This window comes from Neolamprologus brichardi, chromosome 7, assembly GCF_056152115.1.
Source record: "Neolamprologus brichardi isolate AB-2024 chromosome 7, ASM5615211v1, whole genome shotgun sequence".
Taxonomy (NCBI): domain Eukaryota; kingdom Metazoa; phylum Chordata; class Actinopteri; order Cichliformes; family Cichlidae; genus Neolamprologus; species Neolamprologus brichardi.
In genome coordinates this window covers 47,777,769-47,799,326 of record NC_142110.1, presented here as the reverse complement: position 1 = coordinate 47,799,326, position 21,558 = coordinate 47,777,769, and the positions used below count along the sequence as shown (strand labels likewise).

At 40.0% G+C, this 21,558-nt stretch overlaps 2 protein-coding genes across 2 annotated transcripts in view; one reads left to right on the top strand and one right to left on the bottom strand.

The window, feature by feature from the left end:
- The window catches only part of astn2 (astrotactin 2), a 278,673-nt gene that overhangs the window by 199,826 nt on the left and 57,289 nt on the right, over window positions 1-21,558 (top strand). The window contains exons 16-17 of the mRNA XM_006788981.2: window positions 1,110-1,289; window positions 15,560-15,882. Of these exons, the coding sequence (XP_006789044.1) occupies window positions 1,110-1,289; window positions 15,560-15,882 (503 nt within the window). The remainder of the gene's footprint in view (window positions 1-1,109; window positions 1,290-15,559; window positions 15,883-21,558) is intronic.
- Window positions 4,920-11,790, bottom strand: trim32 (tripartite motif containing 32). Its single transcript, XM_006788980.2, has 2 exons — window positions 11,702-11,790; window positions 4,920-11,157 (listed from the first exon to the last, which is right to left on the bottom strand). The coding sequence occupies exon 2, from the start codon at window positions 11,143-11,145 to the stop codon at window positions 9,109-9,111; it is 2,037 nt and encodes a 678-aa protein (XP_006789043.1). The 5' UTR covers window positions 11,146-11,157; window positions 11,702-11,790; the 3' UTR covers window positions 4,920-9,108.

Sequence of the window (21,558 nt, the reverse complement as noted above, 5' to 3'; positions counted from 1 at the left end):
ATATAAGAAACTGATGAATAATAGCATGTTTTCAATGCTATTACCTAGCTATTAGTTGAGGTATCTTTTGGGGTCGTTATTTGGTAATAAATATTTATATTTATTATATTTTAGATTTTTAATAGAACCTGTCAGATGGTGGGATATATTAGCCATCAAGTAGAAAAAATGTTTTAACATAGATTTTTTGGAAAGAAATGGCCAATTGTAAGAATCAGAGCAACTTGACATGGACTAAATTGTGATAGCTAGGCCACCAGATCAGAGGATGTACAAAATGGCTCATGTGTTTCCCACGTGCATTGTTTAAAGGAAGGACAACCAGTGAACCAGACTAAGGTTCATTAATATGTGTGATGAGTGAAGGCTATCCTGTGTGGTCTGATTCCGCAAATTGCTGCAAACCTTAATGCTGGCTATGACAGAAAAGTGTCATAAAACACATCGCAGTGAAGGTTGCTGCTTGTGTGGCTGCATACTCACGGGCTGCTCAGAATGCCGACAGCTGTAGTGTCTACAATGGACATGTGAGTGTTAGAACTGAACAATGGAGCAGTGAAAGAAAGTAGCCTGGGGTGTCCATGTAGACAGAGGAGTGTGTGTGTGTGTGTGTGCCCACGTTGTTTGCGTGGGGAACAGATGGCAGCAAGATGCACTACAGCAGGAAAGCAAGCTGAGGCAGGTAGAATGATGCTCTGGCCAGTGTTCTGCTGGAAAGCCTTGGGTCTGGCAATTATGTGGATGTTACTTTGACATGCAGCACTCACCAGGCGTTGTTGCAATCCACGCAGCCCCTTCTCTGCAACTGTGTAGTTTCTATAATAGGTAACAATGCCATGAGCTTTAAAAGCATATGTGGTTTGTGCTGAAAAAAAAAACAACCTTGCACCTCACAGCTTACAGGGCTTAAAGGATCTGCTTTGTGTGTCGTACCTCAGAGCCCCTTTAAAGGCCTTGTGGAGTTAATGCTTTGACAGGTCAGACTTCCTTTGGTTGCGCAAAAAGGACCTATACAATGTTAGGCAGGTAGTTTTAATATTGTGACTGGCCAGTCTATCCTTTTCACCTATTTGGACAAGAATTCACTCATCTCGTCCTTGACTTTTTAGGCTTTTCTAAGGTGCTGAAGACACTGTCAACAGAGAGCACACGTAACGAGCTGCTGGCTTTTCTTCAGCAATATGGCAGCCATTATGTGTCTGAAGCCCTGTATGGCTCTGAGCTCAGCTGCAGCATTTACTTCCCCAGCAAGAAGGCCCAGCAGCAGCTCTGGCTGCAGTACCAGAAAGGTGAGTATGCTAACAGTTAGCAATTAAAGCCCAAAATATCTGATTGCTGAATTCTGGAGTAATATATGAAAATGCCTGCCTCATATACAACACGGGGATAATTTAGATAACTTATAGTTACAAAAAGGACACCATGTTTTAATAAAGGGTGAACCTGTGGTGTGAACACAGTTAAACTAAGCCCTAGTGTTAACAGAAACATGGGTCTAAACTTTATCTGAATATAGAAACTTAACTTGTGTATAAAGAACCCATCCTTAATTAATTCAGTCTTCGGTTAAATTACTTGAATTCAAGATAACTGTGTTAATTTAAAAGCATCCATCATCTGGCATTTGCAATGCTGTTGCTTTTTTAACTGTGTTTTTGTTAACCTTTTTAGTGATCCCAAATAGTGATATTTAGTTTGGGTGATCAGTGAGGTTTATTGGCTCTAAAAATAAAAAGAAGACAGAATTCTGGGTCAGAGAGGTCGACTGCTGAACACCCCCCCCCCTCTTACAAAGAGCAATATAACAAGATAGTGTTGTTTTTTTTTTCCAATTCTAGCAACGTTTATAGTAGAAAAGTCCATAAGCATTTGAAAAGTGAAATAATTTTTCCTCTGTACACTATTACAGTGGATTTTGAATCAAACAGCCAAGATGTGATTGAAGTGGAGGCTTGCAGCTTTAATTCAAATGGGTTTAATAAAAGTATTGCATTAACTGTTCAGGAATTAGAGCCATTTTTATACATTTTTATATCCTAATATTTCTTGCCTTGAAAATCTCTTGGGTTGTTTTTGCAGTATTATTTGGGTTATTAACTGGTCATGAACCGCTGTCTGATCAACTTCCAGCATTTGTCTTAATCAGGATAGAGAGTATTTAGTAGGGAGTATCAGTATAACAGAGAGTATCAGTGGCCCCCTGCTGAATTTTTAAGTTTGCTCACTTACAAAGAAATGAACAGTCTCTCGTTTTTATGTTAGTTTCATTTTAATGGAGACAGAATATCAACTAAAAATCCAGAAAAAAATATAAACGTTAGAAACTGATTCGCATATCATTGAATGAAGAATAAGTATTTGATACAACTCCGCCAGAATTCTAGCTCCCATAGGCTCTGTATGTGTGACCATCAGTCACCCTTGGTCTGGTGTTCCATGCAAGATCATGCCTCATGCAGTGAGGATGATTAAGAGATAAGTGGTGGATCAGCCCAAAACTACACAGGAGCAGTTAATGATCTGAAGGCATGTCAGATCATTCACCAAGAACACGACTGGTAACATACTATGCCTCAATGGACTAAAATCTTGCACCACTCGCAAGATCTCCTACTTAAGAAGGCACAAGTACAGGTCCATCTTAAGTTTACCAGCGGTGTGGACAGATGAAACCAAAATCAAGCTCTTTGGCATCAGCTTGACCCAGCTTGTTTGGAGGAAGACAAAAGGCCCAAAGAATACAGTCTTGGATGAGAACATCTTTACTTCTACCAGAACACTGAAAACGGGTCGTGGATCGGGCTTCCAACCCAAAACAAACCACTAAGGCAACAAAAGAGTGGTGAAAGAAGAGGCACATAACTTCATAGAGTGGGCTAGCCAGTGTCCAGAATTTAGTCCTGTAGAAAGTCTGTGGAGGAAGCTTCAACTTACTAAGCCATGAAACCTCAAGGATTTAGAGTAGACACGTCAAACTCGATGTCAAACATCATAGGCTGCATACAGCTGATGAGAAGTGGGCCAGTGATATGAAAAATGTGTAAAATTACAGAAAAAGGTTCTGGCAGGTAATTGCTCACTGTCCTTTAATTATAAATTTAGAATATAAAGTTTTCATTAATTCACAGAAAATGTCTTTGTACTTTGGTGTATTATGGATGGCATTGGGGAGTGGGGGTCTATCAGTAGGAAAAAATAAATGCACTCGTTTACATTTTCTTAGTGGGGCAGCCCACTTGGCAGCAAATCTTTTCTGGGCCGATTCTGGGCCTTATATTTAACACCCCTGATTTAGAGAGTTTCTGTAAAGAACAATGAAAATTCCCTCCTAAGATGTGTGAAAATCTCATGACCAACTACAAGAAATGTGTTACTGCTGTGCTGGTCAACAACGATTTCTCCAACAAGCACTAAGTAATATTTTTCTTGAAGATCAAATGTTCAGTGACACACAGATAAATTTCTAACTTTTATGTAAGTTATATTTTCCAGATTGTTGGTTAATCTCTCTCCATTAAAATGAAATTAGCATAAAACATTCAAGACTTTTCACTTTTTATAAGAGAGCAAACTTACAAATTCAACGTGGGATCAATAATTACTTCCCCCACTGTAGCTCTGTACACTTAACAATTCATCCTGCTACTTCCATCAGGAGTCACATCATCAATCAGCACGAATGACCCTGTTCCACTGGCAGCCATACAGGCCTATTCTACAGCTCTGCCTCCACCACGTTTGTCAGATATTTTATGGTCATCAGATCATGAGCTGTTTCTCTCACTCTCCATGCTTTTCTGTCCTATTGTTCTGGTACAAGATAATCTTGGTTTCAATATTCTGTTTCATCAGAACTGAGAAGTGCCTTTTTGGGCCTTCCTGTTCATGAATATAACCAATGATTTGTATGTTTTTATACATTCTCTGTATTGCCATTTATAAAGGTGTTTCTTGATTGTAGACTTTGATAATGCTACCTTTACTTCTCAAGGGTGTTTGTGACATGATTAGATGTTGTCAAGGGTTTTTTTTTTCTCAACCAAGGAAACTAATTATGATCATCGATTTCAGCTGATTTCACGTCACCAAAAGGTCTTCCGGGCCCTTGTGTTGCTGAGCTGACCAGTGCAATCCTTCTTTTATAAATGCACCAGACTGATCTGGCCACTCCTAAAGTTTTTCTCTGATTTCGGGCTAATGATCACCTCCTTCATTTTCAATGAAAGAATAATGGAGAAAGAGTTACTTTTCAGCCTCTGAAAGTGGGGGACTAAGTATAAATAATTATGTAAAATGGTTAATGCAGTACTTCTGTTAAACCCCTAAAATTACAGCTGCATTTCAATCACATATTGAATAAAATTACCCGTGCTGGTATACAGTGGAAAAATGAAAATTGTGTTACTGTCCAAAAACGTATTAACCCAAATCTAAATATATGTATATATACTTTTCAAAAAAGCATGTCCATTTTACTTTATGGTCTTTATTTATGCTTAATAAAGACCATAAAATGTGATGTTCTTCAGCAATGCACTTGAAGCACCAACTAAGTTTGTGTCTCATAACTTCCAGCTGTGTGTACTTGAGTGTTAACTAGATTTTACTTGTACAACATTTTAGGTAAGAAATAAAGTGCCCTTTATCCTGCCACATTATTCTGACAGCTTAAAACACTGATAGGGTTGATTGCCTGTATTATGGCCTAATTGTCAGTGTTACTACTTTTGTCCTCGTCAACCACCATTACCTGCATCTAAGTATATGTAAATGAAGTAATCAGCTAATCAGTTACAGTGACAAAAAAGGTTAAAATCCTGTCTTTTAATAACAGCCAGAGAGAAACTGAAAAATTATGCACACTTCCATTCAACTAAAATACATTAAAAAAAACCACTACTGCAGACATTTTATCTGCTCGTTTCATAAATGTTTATTGCACTCAGATTCTTAACAATACAAACAGGAATTGGACGACACAGAGATGTCTACAATGTGCTCAACACACTGTAAAATTCATAGCCTTCAACAACAGAATTTAAAAGTCACTGTTTTTTGGTTCATTGACACAATGCAATATAACAACCTAGTAGAATTACTGAATAAATATGCAAGGAAATAACCTTTCTTCAAAAACATAACAATAATATTAAGATGAGACAATGTGAGATAATTTGATGTTTACCACACTGACACAAGGACACTTGATTTTTCTGGCATTTTATGCATTTTTGTGTTACTTTAAACAGCTTGAATATGTCCAGTAATTACATTTTATTGATCTCTTTAATGTACAGCACTAAAAGAATTTATGGTAAGGGTGACATGCAGACGAGAGAGTCTTTAATCAATCAGTGCTAAGGTAACGCATAGCCCAAAAATAAATACATCACCCAAAATGTAACAGCACAAATATATGAGTGTGATAGACTAGATAGGATACTTCAGTTCAACTTTCTTCTCCTCTTTGCTTATGTAGCAATATTAAAAACATGTATTGGTTATTACACAGTTTGATTCTCATGCTGCTTAATAGGGCTCCAGTGCAGAGTTAAGGTCAGCTTTGTGAAATAAAATATTTTTAAGGCTAAAACAGAGTGAGTCTGCAATCTGCCCCGTCCCACCTGCCAATCATTGTCTTTGTTTATTTATCCTAAAAGCATCAGCTTTCTCACACCACCATTAAATTCAGAAATTAAATCAATTTAAATGGTGTACCAATAAATTACAAATTGACGGGAGACCAGAATGGAGACACTGTGCATGAAATAGCAAAATATTACATATGGCTGTTGTCCTATCTACCAACAACTGAGAACTCTGGTTGCAAGCTATCTAATATTGAACGAAAACCTGGAGAATACAAGGCAACAGTTTCACAAACTCAGGTGTGGGGTAGGATGCTGGAGTTTTCAATCATCATTATCCTTGCAGTGCTACTCCAATTGCTCCTGCCAGCTATGATTCCTACAAAGATTTTGAAACCAGTAGGCAAGCATTAGGAAACAATGCCATGGAGCATTGTCAGGTTTGAACAAAGTTTGTAAACATTTGTATTTTTAGAAATCTGTCTTGTCTGTGACACGAGTGTTGCAGCGGTTTAGTGTTAGCGATGGTAGTATAGTATATATCCTTTAGACGTGACTGCATTTGATGCAGCTGTAGGTACTTTTTTTAGGGAACAGAACTCAGGGGTATGCTACAAAGGAAGTTCAATATAGCCAGGCTTTCTTTATATTAGCTGGCATGACAAAACATTAAACCCCAGTTGGAGATAATGGGTATCACAATGGCGGTTATCAACTTTCTGTTAAGAAAGGTTTTCTGATTCAGGCTCCGAGCACACTCAAACACAAAACGGGGTGTTTCACGTATTATATGACTCTGCTTCTGCATAAAACGATCCCCGCGAGTGCCACCTCCAGTCAGAGACGTTAATAGGTGAAAAACAATCTGATGATTTAGTGCACGCAATGATTAAACCTGGCTTGATAATTTATTTGTTTTTATGCTGCCGTTAATTTCTAATGCAAGGTCTGCATATTAGAGCTCTGAAAGTTTAAACCAGATACATTTAAACATTAAATGCTGCTGTCACATAGCCTACTAAAGCACATAGAGAACTTTCTTTTGTTTATTGCCGGCTCAAAGTGAAATTCATTTTACTGATTGAATACGTATTCTTGGTGACAAATGGTCTGATCGATTTTCCATTTTGTGTTCTAGCAGCTCCAGCAATGTAAAAGCAGACTTAGCAGCAGATAAGAATCATGCATAAAAACATCTATATATTTTCTGCATCACCAACTGAATGCATGCAAATTCCAGTAACAATACGATGCAGTTTGTGCTGTTGGAATTTTACAGCATTCAGTGGTTTCAGTGAGGTACGGCTTAACAGGTTGCATATATGAAACATATTACTCCAGCAAAGAATCTGTACAGTACTTAACACATGTTATAAATTAAAGAATCAGTGAGAACATGGTGCTTCAAGCTGATTTTGAACTGAAACTAAACATTGCTCCTGACAAGGTTATGTGTTTAGCATAGGTTACCACAGTGATTAAGCCAGGTAAAAAAGTCACCTTTGTGACACTGAAAACTCTGACTTTAAGCTTCAACACAGCTTGCTAAGCCATTACTCTCACTTCTGAGTACACCCTCAGAGCTTTTCACTTTTAAACACTTTCCAAACTACAAAAGGTCATCCTACCCCTTAGAACATTTCTGCTTTGTTCATTATGGGAACAGCTCTGTGTAAGAAAAAAAAAACCGCTATTGTGTTTTTCATCCTACTAGACTAAAACTACCAGGTGAAGCAAAAACCAAACAAAGGAAAACAAAGAGCTAAAACAGAGGTAAAATCTATGAGTGAGATAAACAGCTGGAATATCATCTGAAGCAGATTACAGAATTTTATGCTACATCTGTCTGTATTTCAGTGATATTGTGGTTAGGCCATGGCTGGAAAGTCACTGGAAGAAAATTACAAAAAAAAAAAAAGTACAAATGTGAAATGTACAGAGAGAAATGTATGCAGCTCAGGCTGTGAATTTTAGTGACAGTTGCTTAAATGTCACTAAAGCCTAACGACTGCTCCAGAATGTTCTCAACTGGTGTCTCGTGTTTGGGCACGATGTATACAAGATTGACAGACAGAACTTTAATACCGCAACAAAAGACAATAATGTGCTCTCAAAGCCCCACAGAAAAAATGATAATGTGGTCAACCGAATAAAAAGTGCTTTTGATTGTATTAACAAGGCTACCATTAAATGAACTTTAACTTTGTAGTAATGTTCTGTTTTTCACCTTTACAGTCCTACATAACAAGTTTCCTAAAACATGAATTAAAAAGATAAACAAATTCCATTAATATCCCTATTACGGTTTAATAGTTCCACCACAGCACATAATATTGGAGTTTGGACTCTTTTCAGTCCAATGTTTTAAATTTAATGTTCCCTGAATGTTACTGAATGCAATTTAATGAATGCTGGTACTTGGTTATGCTATGAGCTAACTGTGCAGTAAACATTAAAGCTGCCAGCTGCATTCAGCGACATCAATGTTAGTGTGTGCTACTTAAACCTAACACAAGAAAACAGTGATGTATCGATAAAGTGCTTCACAGGCTCAAAGCCTTATGCTTTATTTAATGTAAATACATGTTTAGCGAAGGCCAGGCTGATTGGTGAGTACAGCAGCCAATAAAATGGGAAGGAAGAAAAAAAAAAAATCAGTGCTTCAGTAGCTTAGAAATCAGTTGCATCTTAGGCTTATTCCAAAGAGATAGCATGCCAGTGTGTTTAATCTTAAAAGTTTGCATGATCAGATCCACTAGACCAATATAAGGCCCAGTGGCCAGAATCAGCCCACCAAAAAGTCCAATCTGGCCCACTGGATGGCTTTAGAAATTGTCAAGGAGGGCATAAATTTTAAACTTAACTATATTTTCACAAGTTTTACAGCTTTTCCTACTGACCTCCTCAGTGATCGTTTATACTTCACCAAAGTAAATAAACAGCAGTAAACCATTAAATGAGAGAAAGCTCCTGTTTTTTCACCATCTACTATTTTTACAGTTGGTTCAGCATTTAAAAAAAAAAAAAAAAAAAAGAAAGACATTCTGTCAATTAATGAAAATAAATTTAGTTTGATATTTTTTTTTGTACTTTTACACATTACTTCTTACAATTTAAGCCCAAAGCAACATTTCTATATCGTGTAGAAAAACTGATTTATTCTTGAAATTGCACTTGTTTCTTTATATTGAAATATCTCAGGGACTAAATGTGTGATTAACCACTATCAGAAAGGGGAGTTTCACCAGTCTGGCCCACTTAAGATCAAAGTGGGCTGTACGTGTATGTGGCCCACAATGTAAAATGAGTTTGACATCCCTGCATTATAAGAACCGGATTCAATTTGAGATACTCAAGATAAAACCCAGTAGACTATAACCTGAACCTGAATTGAATTGACTGAACTACTGATTTAATAACCCAAATGAGAGTGAGAACTGACTGGACTGCAGCTAAATTAAAGATTGTTAAATAAGAGTAGGTTTCTTCCTTTTCCAAACTTCTGTACTTTGTTGTTCTTCTAAGAAGTAGAGGAATGCCTCCTCTGAATGTATGTGTAGACTTTAACACAGTGGTCCCAACAGTCCAGCACTAGCAGCTGTCCTTTCTGGGTAGTGGCCACTCCCACAGGACAGGTCAGCCCTTCCTGGATTAAAATATTGTATCCACCTTCTTTTGGAAACTGGAGGATTTCTTTCCTGCCACTGTCTGTAACCAGCAAATCTCCATTGGAATCCACACACATGCCAGTGATACAGCGGAAGTCTTCCGTCTCCGAGAAGAAATGGCTGAGCTGTTTGCCAAGCTGGCCATCAGTACCCACCGAACCGATGGAAAAGCCACCCTCCAGGTGGGGCTCATTCTGGCGTTTCTCAAAGTTCAGGGCCAAGCCCTGGGTAAAATAAACCGTTCCAGCTGCATCACATGTCACAAACTTTGGCCGTACAGCAGAGCAAAGTCTGTTGTAGCTGACCACACCTACGTTGCGGTCTACCGCTATACACCACAGCTTGCCACCTTCGACATCTGACACCACAAACTGGCCTGATGGCATGGCAGTAATACCCCAGGGTTTAATCAGTTGGTTCTTGTGGCAGGCCACACAGTGTCCATCCATGGTGTAAACTTTAACTGAGTTATCGTAGTTGTCAGTGACACCAATCAAGCCTTGTGCAGTCACAGCAATAGATAAGGGGATGAGGTTAGGCAAATCAGCCCCCAGGAAGCTCAGGACAAAGTTGTCAATGCTACTAGCGCTGCGCCGAATTTCACGTTGGAAGCCTTTGCGATTAAAAATCTGGATACGGAAGTTCCCACGATCAGCCACCAGTACCTCACCTTGAGGTGTCACACAGATGCTGACAGGCAGATTGAAACTCCCAGGTAGAGTTCCCTTAGAGCCCATCTTCTTCACAAACTGGCAGACTGGCGGCCCTGAACTTGCTCGCGCTGCTCCAGGTGATCCTCCTCCTGCATCCATAGACTTTGATTTAAAGCTGCTTGGCGAACCACATACTGCCTCCTCCACAGCTGCAACCATGTCAATGTCTCGGTAAAGATCCACTGGAGCCACCACTTCACCTCCTGTAGCTCCCGCCCCCTCTACATCACTTTCAAGTGCAATTTCTAACCCACTCTCCTCATCATCTGTATTGATGGTGCAAGTTCTTGTGGTCAGCTGGCCCACTTCTAGAGGTTTAGACTGCTCTGTTCTGATCAGCTCTGGCTGTTGCAGTTGAAAGGTTGTGGGTAAACTGCTCCTCAGATCCAGTTCCTCATCATCACTGTCTCCGCCATCGTCTTTTAGCAGGGCAATGTCACTTTGTCTTGCTCGCATTGTCAGATAATCACAGCGTGACACCACTTTGACCTCTGCAATGTTAAGAAGATATGTCTGCTCCTCCAGGACCTGCGCGTTGAGCTTTTCTACTTCTGCCATGGAAGTCCTGAATGTCCTTCGAGACCTGCTGAGCTCCTCTTGAAGACGTAGCTCAGCTGTAGTGTAGTCCTGCTGTATCGTTCGGTACTTTAGTCTCAAGGACTTGGAAATGTTTTCAATTACTGTCTTTTTTTTCTGAATTTCTCCTATAACATCACGGAGAGCCTCCAGTTTACAACCCAGGTCCTTACGACGCTGTTCTGCAGCCACCCTTATCGGCTGGACTGAATGTCCTTCATGCAGGTGGCCATCTCCTTTGCAGAGCTCACAGAGAACTGAGGCACAATCGTGGCAGTACTGTCGTGGCAGGCGATTGCAGCAGGATTTGCACATTAGGGCAGCGGCAGCAGCACTGCAGGACATAGTGCAATCGAGAATCTTGAGCACAGTGAGATTGTCGGCCAACTGGGAGATGCTGCTCATACGGGAGACCTTGCTACAAAAGGGGCAGCGGACACCATTGATAGTATTGGCCAACAGCTTCTCCAGACACTGCCGGCACACTGTGTGACCACATTGCAGGAGCTTGGGTCGCATTTGTTCCTGGTTGTAGGTTTCCAGGCAGATAGGGCATTCGAGAACCTCCCTCATTAGATCTGGGTCAAGAGCAGCTGCCATTGTGGTCCTCACCTTAAATGGAAGAAATGAAAAGTTCTGTAACATTGTGCCACACTGTGTAACACTGAAGCAGACGAAACTAACAGATATTCAAAAAATAAACACAGGATGCAGCCACGCTTATTTGCCAGGTCAAGTTTAAGTTAGATTCTAGATAACAGAGCAGATTAGATCAACATTAACGGTTAGATAGACACAGTTCAATGACGTGGAGCTACTGAAAACCGACATATGGTGAGTGATGGTGAGTGATGGCATGTATCAGCAAGCTAAGAGATACACCGTGTCATGCTAATGAGAAACGGGAGTACTAGATTAAATCCTACACCAACATAATGCTAACTTTTTGTTTTACAGCAGGTTGACACTGCAGTCCAGACTTGCAAAGGAAAAGTAAATCGCAGGCCTCACCACAATACGACAAATGCCCTTAGCCCTGCACATAAACAGTAGTGTTATTCACCGACAGTACTGACTTTGAAGGGCGTGCATTCAAACGTAAGAAAGGCGACTCGTCGTAAGAGTCTCTCGAGGCATTCCTGCTTTTAAACATTACCTTCACTTCACTGTTTTGCTGGTTAAAAGTGCAGCGCTGTTGCGGGGCGTTCTGTATCTTTCTGCTATGCAGCTGCTAGTAAAGACTGCAGTGCTGACGACATCACGCACACACAACCGGGATGTTACGCAATACGCACAGAGGCGAGCCCTACGGTTGTTTTGATTGGCTGCCATTTAGTAAACGGAGAGCGCAGTTTTTCAGGATTACTGGAGGTTGCCACCTAGCGAGTTGGATGACCTCAGAAATTCCCAAAAGAAGTACAACTCCATACCAAATGTTTTTAAATACAAAATTCTATCGATTTGTTAAGATTGGTATATGCAGTGAATAAACACAGAGGCAAAAAGCAAAAGTAAGCATTGCATGTTTAGGTGTGATATAAATGCAGTTAGATTCATATGTGTTCTTCTCCCAGCAACTTGTTAATTCAACAGTAAACTGTCGTGGTGCATTCTCAATCATCCAGGAAAGTAAATCTCCAAAAGTTGATTCTGTTCATCTGGATGTAGCGTTTTGTGGGAAAAACGTTTCGTCACTCATCCAAGTGACTTCTTCAGTCTCAGCTGACTGCAGTTTTCCCCAATCTTATAAACAGTACATTTGCATAATGACTTAAACCAGCCCACTGAAGGAACAATGAGCTGGGAGGTCAGTTCCTTAATCTTAATTATGCAAATTCTCATGACCATTGATCAACAACCACTGACCAAAACCCACTGATCAAAGACCAATGATCAATGGCCATGAGTACCATTCACAGAGAGTTGGGGAATGGCTGTGATCACAGCATTGTAAGATGGTGACAGATGCACCCTTAGGCCCCCTCCTCGATTCAGAGATGGTCTTTCCATTTTCACGTAAATGGCCTCCTTGACTCCGCGCTGGACGTAGCGTTTCTCCCATAAAACCCTACGTCCAGATGAACAGAATCAACTTTTGGAGATCAACAGTAAAATGCAATAAACACAATAAAATGATCGCAATGTCATTTTAGCAGAATATCCTTCTCCATTAAAGCTACCCCCTTTTAAGTTAGATAACTGGTTAACTTGTAACCAAGTAACCAAACTTGTAGCTGAGAAAACTATTCTCCCATAGCATACCTGAAGCAGTGTTCACAAGCTTTGTTTTTAAAAGAAGGCAGTAATTACACAGAGTGACCACTAGATGTCAGAATAGGTCTACTTAGAATGTTCACACGATACAGATATCAGCAACAAAATTAAAACCACTGACAGGTGAAGTGAATGCCACTGGTAATCCAGTTACAGCACAATGTTCTGCCAGGAAACCTTGGGTCCCGCAATCATGTGGATTACTCTGACACGTGCCACCATTGTTGCAGACAAAACACAACCCTTGTCTGCATGGCGACAGCACCTCCCTTTGCTTTAACAGCACTGGCTTCCTCCAAAGGTCATGTCCCACCTATTCTGCAGAAACGCCGACCAGCTAAGGCAACATGAGTCTGTGTTTTTAACCTGGTCTGCAAACTCTCCTGATATCAGTCAAACATCAATGGGATATGCAGGAACAAGCCTGGAGGAGGCCCCACCCCACAACCCATAGGACCCATCAGATTAGCTGGCAGTGTCTGGTGCTAGACATCACACCACACTGCTGAAAACTCCCATGTCCCCAGTGGGTGAGAGCTGTTGTGTCAGCTGCAGAGTTGCAACACTGAGCTCGTGGCTTTAATGTTGGAGCTGATGATGTAATTTACTTTAACAGGACTATCTAAAGATGGCCCACTTTAAGATATATCCTAAGATATTTAATATTTCTTTTATCCTACTATCATCAGAGCCGTAATTGTTGTGCTGCACTTTTTTCACTATATTAGTTAAAAGAAATGTATATAATTCACAAGATCTATACTTAAAACAAGGACCTGTTAAAATCACTAGTTAGTATGGACCTGTTACAGTTGTCTTACTAAAGCAATAACATCATCCGCCCATAGTGAGTGTATCTGTATCTAATTGCCTTAGAAAGATACCTGACTCTATTGCTGTTGTTGCGTGGGCAACATCACTCCGGCCAAAGGGGATGGGTCCCTGTTGACTTAATTATGATGCAACCAGTCTACAAAGAGATTTTAATTAACAAAGACAGATCAAGATTAATAGCAAGTAACCTCACCACATTTATCTCTTTACAGTGTTTTGGTGACAGGCAAGTCTTGCACAAGCATCACATCTATTCCACACAGTAAAGAGCTGTCACAGCTAAAGAGGCAACAAGCTGGGTCACTCCTTAAACTGCGAATTTGGCGTAATTTCTCTAAATGTGTGTGGAGTGTACTTTATACACCACAAATAAGCAGGCTCACAGACACAGGTGCACAATGCTTAGGTGATATGGGATTTATTGTGGGAGCTGGTTGACAACATCGCTTTTCATTGTCTGTGCTTCCTTGTGAAGTGAGTGTAATTGGGCTCATGGGCCTCCCATTGAGCCTGTTTGCATTGTGTTTCAAATGAAGTTACCACCCACCTTTAAAGTGTCATCTAGCTGGACACAGGGAATAACTCACAAAGACACACAAACTTTTCTTTGACACACAGACTTACGGAACAAGTCATAGCTACCTGACATGAAATACAGCTTAGATTTAATAACTAAACTTTGAGCACAGATGGTTATTTTAGAGCCACTTTTTAATATTTTCCTGGAAGAATCCACTCAGGTATACTTGTCTAAACCCAGTATTCTTTTTGGATATGATACTTAATTGTTGCAACAACTGTGTTGTCAAATTTTTACTTACCTCAATTTTTAATTGAAACGATCATGGAAATGGCCCATAAATGTAATGCAAATTAGAATAGTTTGAAAATGTTTCTTTTGTATTTGCAGATAAATATTTCACTTTTTTTTTTATAAGATGCCTGCTATTTTCTTTTATGCATTGCATGCTGTAAATTTGTTATTTGATGCTTGCAGTTTTCATTTCTGCAAAGCTAATTCTTAATAAGCCTTTTAAAAGAGTATCTCTAATTGGCCTAACTGAACATGCAATGAAGAGGAAGAGCAAACTTAAACTGTCTACACTTTCAGTAAGCGTAACTATAGAGTAGGATTTTGCACACTGCTGTTTTTGTACATGTGTAGAGGCTGATGTTGTAATTTACACTGATAAAAACGGATTTGTTTTCAGTAATATGCATCTCATTTTGCATATTTCTCATTGTGTTTTCTCCGCAGTTTGTTGCACAGCGAGACAGTGCATTATATTTAATTGTTATATCATTAAAGAAGCTTTGGTGCACTCTTATTTATTGTTTTAGAAAAAAGTAAATAATCTCTTAGTTGGAAAACTCGCATTTCTTTGGAAAGTAAACGGAAACAAAAGCACATCTGCCACATCAGCGCAGATGGCAGATGTGCTCCACTGAAACATGTGGCTTGCTGTATCCTCCAAATCAATCACTCAACACCCGATTAGCAATCTCTCTCCTCCCCTGTTTCTTTCACTTCCTCTTCTTTCCATGTGGTGTGTTATTTTCCTGCTTAAGGAGGAAATGATGAAAAAGAATCTCCCCAAACTCCAGTGAGGACATCAAAAAGTGGCAATTGACACTTATGAGACGAAACCAGGCACATCCCCTCCCTCCTTCTTTTATCCCCTAGCCATTCCTATTTTGTCTATGACAGCTGATGGCCGTAAGGGATTAGGTTTTTTGTTTTTTTTTCTTTCAAGTAAATCCAGATGGTGATATTCTATGCAACTAATCTTCTTTTTCTCCAAGCAAATCTTATTTAAAGTAAATCAATATTGCACTTAATTGTTTATCTCATTCCTTTGACTAATGCTCCATATAACACCCCTTTCTCCCCCAAAAACCCCTCCAGAGGCAACAGAGCAGGGTATTGGTGGAGGCGGGCGTCGTGAGCTGAAGTCACTTCCCTTCATCAGCTACCTGTCGGCGCTGCAGAAGAGCCAGCTTTTATCTGATGACATGGTGAATGGCGTGGAGATCCGCTGCGAAGAAAAGGGCAGCTGTCCAGCTGGCTGCCACCTATGCCATCACCAGGCCATGATGGGCGGAGTATCAGGAAGAGGCCGCACTGGTAACGGCAGGACTGGTGAACAGCCTTCGCCCATCCCTGTTCTGCTGGAAGTCAGCCGTGTCGTGCCCCTTTACAGCTTGGTCCAAGACAACGTCACCAAAGAGGTGAGAAAGCAGCGTGGGAGCTCTGTGTCTGTGTGCCAGCTTACGTGCACATGCATGTGTGCAAAGGGAAAAGGGACAGATGAGAATGTGAACTGTCAACCTAATTAAGAGGTGTGATTCTACTCAAAGCAAAAGCAATCCGCATACAGGAATAAACTTTCACCACTTTATTTAAACATCAGATGTTTTTGTTTTTTTAATGAAATGCCTAATTTTATCATTAATACCGCAATTCCTTTTATTTTCCCAAGTTTGCAAGATTTAATCTGCTAACATTTATACATATCGTTTAAATATGAATATGATTATCCCATATATATATATACAGATAGATAGACTGACAGACAGACAGACAGATATGCACATCTGTCTGTCTGTCTATCTATCTGTATATATATATATATATATATATATATATATATATATATATATATACAGATAGATAGACAGACAGACAGACAGACAGATATGCACTGCTGGTGGTTTGTGCTGACAAGCTGGCAGCTAAATACTGCACCACTGGGCATTCAGTTAATGGTGATGTAATCAAACTTTCTAACTGTACATATTTGTTGTTGTCTGAAGCATTTAACTGATGCAGTTATAAGAATTCAACTCTAGGTGGCATTGGTTGGTTGACTTTGACCGCTGGAAACGAATACTGTAATACAGAGGGACTAAAAAGGATGACATCATGGTTTTCTCTTGTGGGGAAGTCGATGTGTATATGTGTGAGATATGCGTGCCCGTGTCTAAACAAGTATATACAGCTGAATGTAATATCAGCTTAATTGCCACGTGCTGCACTATGATTCATCCCATTTGAGATGTCTTTGGATCTTTTTGCAGAGAAAGTTCATCATATCACATTTCCTTTCCATAAGCAAATTTACTAATGGGGTCTGGCTAAATATTAGACCATATTTTCTCTGTTTGGTCATTCAGCACTTTTTTCTTTTTGATACCTAAGTTTTGACAACTTTGTCTTCTCAGTGTGAGTAGACAAGATTTCAGGTAACGTCCACCTAAGACATGTGCATGCATATATACGGAGGAGTTTAGCTTAGTTTAGCTCAGGCTTTACCCTTATCAATCATTCAGCAATCAAATATATTTGTGTGTGTATATATATATATATATATATATGTGTGATCCTATGATCACACATACACGACATAGCTTCCTGTACGTGCCTCCCATAACAAGTACCACAGCCCCAAAGAAAAGAAGGCACAATCAATAGTAGACGGCCCATAGTGGGCTTCATCAATACCTAAACGTGAGGAAGAGTAAAATGCCTCTCTTCCAAACACCTTGCTATCCATCCATCCTTTTCTCTTCCCCTACCCACTAGTGGTCTTCTGGGGGTTTAGAGAGTGAGATGTATGAGAAGGAGGAGGAGGAGGAGAAGGGCTAGACTGCAGTGGATCGCTCAGCCCTTCTGAGGTAGCTTGAGGCAGGATTATTAGCTTCTTATTGATGTCATCGACCACTTGGGAGGGAGGGGAGTCCATCACTGCTCCTCTTTTCTTTGCTTTCTCTAATTCTCTCGGCCACAGCTGCTTCTAGTCAGAATGGCACATACCTACATTGCATTAGAGACAAGCGACAACCTGCCTCGCTACACACGCAACCACCCTCTCGCTCTGTCGCTCTCTTCCTTTATGTGTGTCCGTCTCACATGCGCAATTTTGCTTGAGACTGTCTTTCTACTTGGCTGAGTCTATCAGGAAAGACAGCTGCCATGTTGCAAAAGCTTTCTCAGAGATGAAGTACTTTTTTTTCCCCCTTTAGCCCATGGAAGCAATCAAAATAGAAGCTTTGTTATCTAGTTTATGATTAGGTGGACCGAGATCATATCTATATGTGTCGACCACTTACTCTTTTTTTGCCTCCTTTTGTCCCTCCTTTCCGAGGTCCTGGCATCTGTCAGTAACCTCCCCCCCAGCTGCCTGATTGTTTGACAGGACGCATCACGTCCATTTCACTACTGACTCATGTGACACCAGAAGGGGATTTGGTCACAATGTGAAATCAGCCTTTCCCTGTAAAGACTATAGCAGAACTTTTTTTTTTTTTTTTTACAATCAACTGAAACTAAACAAAAAAGAAACCTAAAGTGAAAATTGAAAAAAGGCTTTTGAAACAGATAAAAGCTAAGTGAACTGATACTGGATGGTTATAAAACCTCAAAATAAAGTAACAATATACAAGAAATGTCTTTATTTTTAGTCTTTTTAGTCCACAGTGTATTTTTTTTTTTTTTTGGTACTTAATGAATGTTTATTGCAACATCTTCAATAGTGGCAATTTACCTTTACCTTTTAAAAAGTGATCCTTTCAAATGCTGAATAACACAAAGATGTAATTCTGTGTATCCATGTCGTTTGAGTCCGAACAAGATTTCAGTCCCAGAGCTTGTGGGTTTTTTGATTGCTTATTCATTCTTCATTTGCACTTTTAGGTGGATTTATAGATGATAATGATTATTTTTGGAAGTGTAGACTTGAGGTTTCCTCCGTCTTTGTTTTGGTCCTAAATGCCTCTCATGTTACTCCGTTCTCTGGCAGGGCATCTTTTAGATCGAGTCTTGACTTGAATTCAACTGGAACCAGTCTTGGAATTGCACTGGTGGTCTTGCTTACTGGGCAGATGCATGTATGAAAATAAATGCATGCATATGCAGATTACCACAGACTTTTTTAGTCCCACAGAAGAAAAAACCAAGGTAAAAAAAAATAAAATATAATAAGCTTATTGCTTGCCAGTAGTTCTGTGTTGCTATGACTGAATTACGGCAAACCTTTTGAACAAATTGGTTGTGAGTCTAATGGGTCAGAATGCTCTATATCTTGGAGAATTGTTGCTGTCATGCTCTGACCATTATCCAGTACTGCAGCCCCTCGCAGGGGTGTGTCTCCAATATTTTCCGAAGAGTAGATGAGAGACGACAGGTTTAAAATGAAAACGGCAACACCATTAACCAAGAGAGTATAGTAGGCACTGCATGGGGAGCAAGTAACATACAATGCCGATAGTTCTTATTTGAGATAGAGCACCTTGTAACGCGTAGCGCAAAGTTCAATTATACAATTAGAAGTAACTGAACAGATCGCATCATGTCAAACAAAACTGTTACAATAAATATTTAATGGAGTATCATGTCACCTTTAGGACAGTTGTTGTGGACTCTATTAAACCTTTACTGTCACCTTAAGCAAGTGTAATTTAGTTCAACTGATAAAATGCCTGACTTGGCTAAAGATAGTGTTTTTAATTCACTGACCTGTTGAATTATGAAATATGATGTGGTGTGTTTTGATGAATTTGGCTGAAACTCATACAGTGCTCATGCCGTCGCACCTAAAAGCGGGGAAATAATCAGTAAACAGCAGTGTGCCAGTTCCATCCGCAGCCACGCATGCCCAACACATAACAGAACCACTGTGTTTGACAGATGAGGTGGTGGTCAGTAAAGGATTTTTATGTTTGTGTGTGTGGTTTCATCAGTCAATAGAAATTTATCCCAGATCTGCACACATTTCCTTTTTTTATGCTTTTATTAAGTGCACTACTGCCATTGTGGGGTTTCTGTCACCCTGAATCCTCAGAAGGTATGTTCATGAAGTCTTCTCTTTTCATCTTTGGCAAAGAAACATGTGCACCTACTTCCTGGAGGACATTATTAACTGGCTTTGCAGAGCAGCCATAAAGTTCTTTTTTCCTCCCCCTTCAGGTCACAGAGTTTATTTGGTTTGTAGAACAACAACACTTCCTGAATACTGCTGCAAATTTATGTTATAAACTAACTTTCTAGATTCCAGAATCATAAATCTAATTAAAATTTAATTTAGTTTAATTCGATTCAATTCAATTTAAGGGGGGGGGGGGGGGGGGGGGGGGGGGGGGGGGGGGGGAGAGCAAAGAGAGGGAGGAAAACAGAGAGAGATGAAAAAAGGCAAAGACTAAAGCAACAATAACAAAGAAGGAAGGCGAACGCTCCTGTAGGGTAGATAATTAAACAATTTTCTATAAAACCTGCATCAGTGCATACTATTTACATCCTCATCCACAAACATCCATCAATTACATCAGCAGCAGTACAGACTTGTTCCTTATGCTTCAGCCAAAACAGTTTGACCTCACAGACACAAACCTTTCTTTCCAATAACAAAGCCCCAAGAAGTGCATTAGTGTTCATACAACTTACAGAATGAATGCTTAAAAGTAGCATATATAATTACCTCAGTAAAGGATATGGTTTGTTTTATCGTTATTATTGTTATAATTGTTTTCTTAGCTGTTTTTAATTGCCTAATGCTATCTTGTAACAGGAAATACGATAACACACTAACCATCACTTTACTTTGCTGGAAAGGTCAGATCGGCTCAGAACATCTTCAGGCAGAACTGGGACACCAAAAAACCCAAACCTTCCTAATATTTGAGAGTTTTCAAACACACTATCAACCTCTGTTTGAACCAACCTTTGAGCTGCCCCCACTGTCCCATTTCCTGGAAGGTTCCTAGAAGCAGCCCATTGGTTCCCTTGTTAACACCATTAGCCTTGAATGATGGAAAGGGCCAGATAAATGCATGTGTGCATGCACGCACACGCACACAAAGAACATCATTATGGTGGGCTGTGTGTGTGTGCTCTGTCTTACACTCTTTACCACCACTGGTGATTATTTTATAAATCAATACTCTGGGCCAGCTGGCCAGTGTTTTTGTGTATTAGCCTCTGGATACAGACAGTAATATGGTCAGCATAGACTAGACAAACAGATTAATACATTAAAGACGTCACTATGGCGTTGCTTGCTTACTTGTAAGTCACGACAGGCATCTAGAAAAGTGAAAGGTCTAAATTGTGTTTTGGTGCCAACGAGTCTGCAGGGTTTAAATGACGTCAAAGCTTGGAATTTGTGGCTTGAGTTTTTGCTGATGCTCAGTTGCCCTCAATGTTCACTGCTCTTGTCTTACATTTGACATGGGGAGTGATTGCATTTCAGCTTGATTCGTTCAGTGTTGATAAGGTTAGCAGAGACAAAGTTGTGCCGTGTTTGCGAACCGGTAAAACGGCGCGTTAGAGGCACTAGCAGGTTCCTAAAAGTGAATGTGTTTGAGGTGCACAAAGACTCTGTCCTCAGAGAGAGCCTTCTTTACGGAAACACCACCTTTTCTAATATGAAGCTTAATGGATAATGTTTGGTTCTTACAGAATGTGTATGGATCTGTGGAGTTCTGGGAAATGCAGAATATGCAGTTAATCGATAAAGTGTAGAGTAGCCTCCTCTTGCCAACTGTGACTTATGTAGCAGCAGCACTGAACACACGTACACTCTGACCCAGGATTTTCATTGTGTTTGTTCATTTCATCACTGGATTTTTTTCCTGCATATTTATTTCTTTTCACTTTCACCTGCCGCATACGTTGCTGTCTTCGTCACCACGAGCCACCGCACGCATTCTATCGTAATTAAATGTTTTTTTTCCTGCTGAACTTTAAATCCTCGTCTTTATTTTACCTCCTGCATCCCCACCCAACTCCCACCTCGTTCCCTAAACCAAAATTAGATTCCCTGTTTACCCAAAGGAGAATGGCTTGCATTACTCTTCAAACATAAACACAGTGGTAATCGCTTTGTCTGTTTTTCACATGTGCAGCCATGC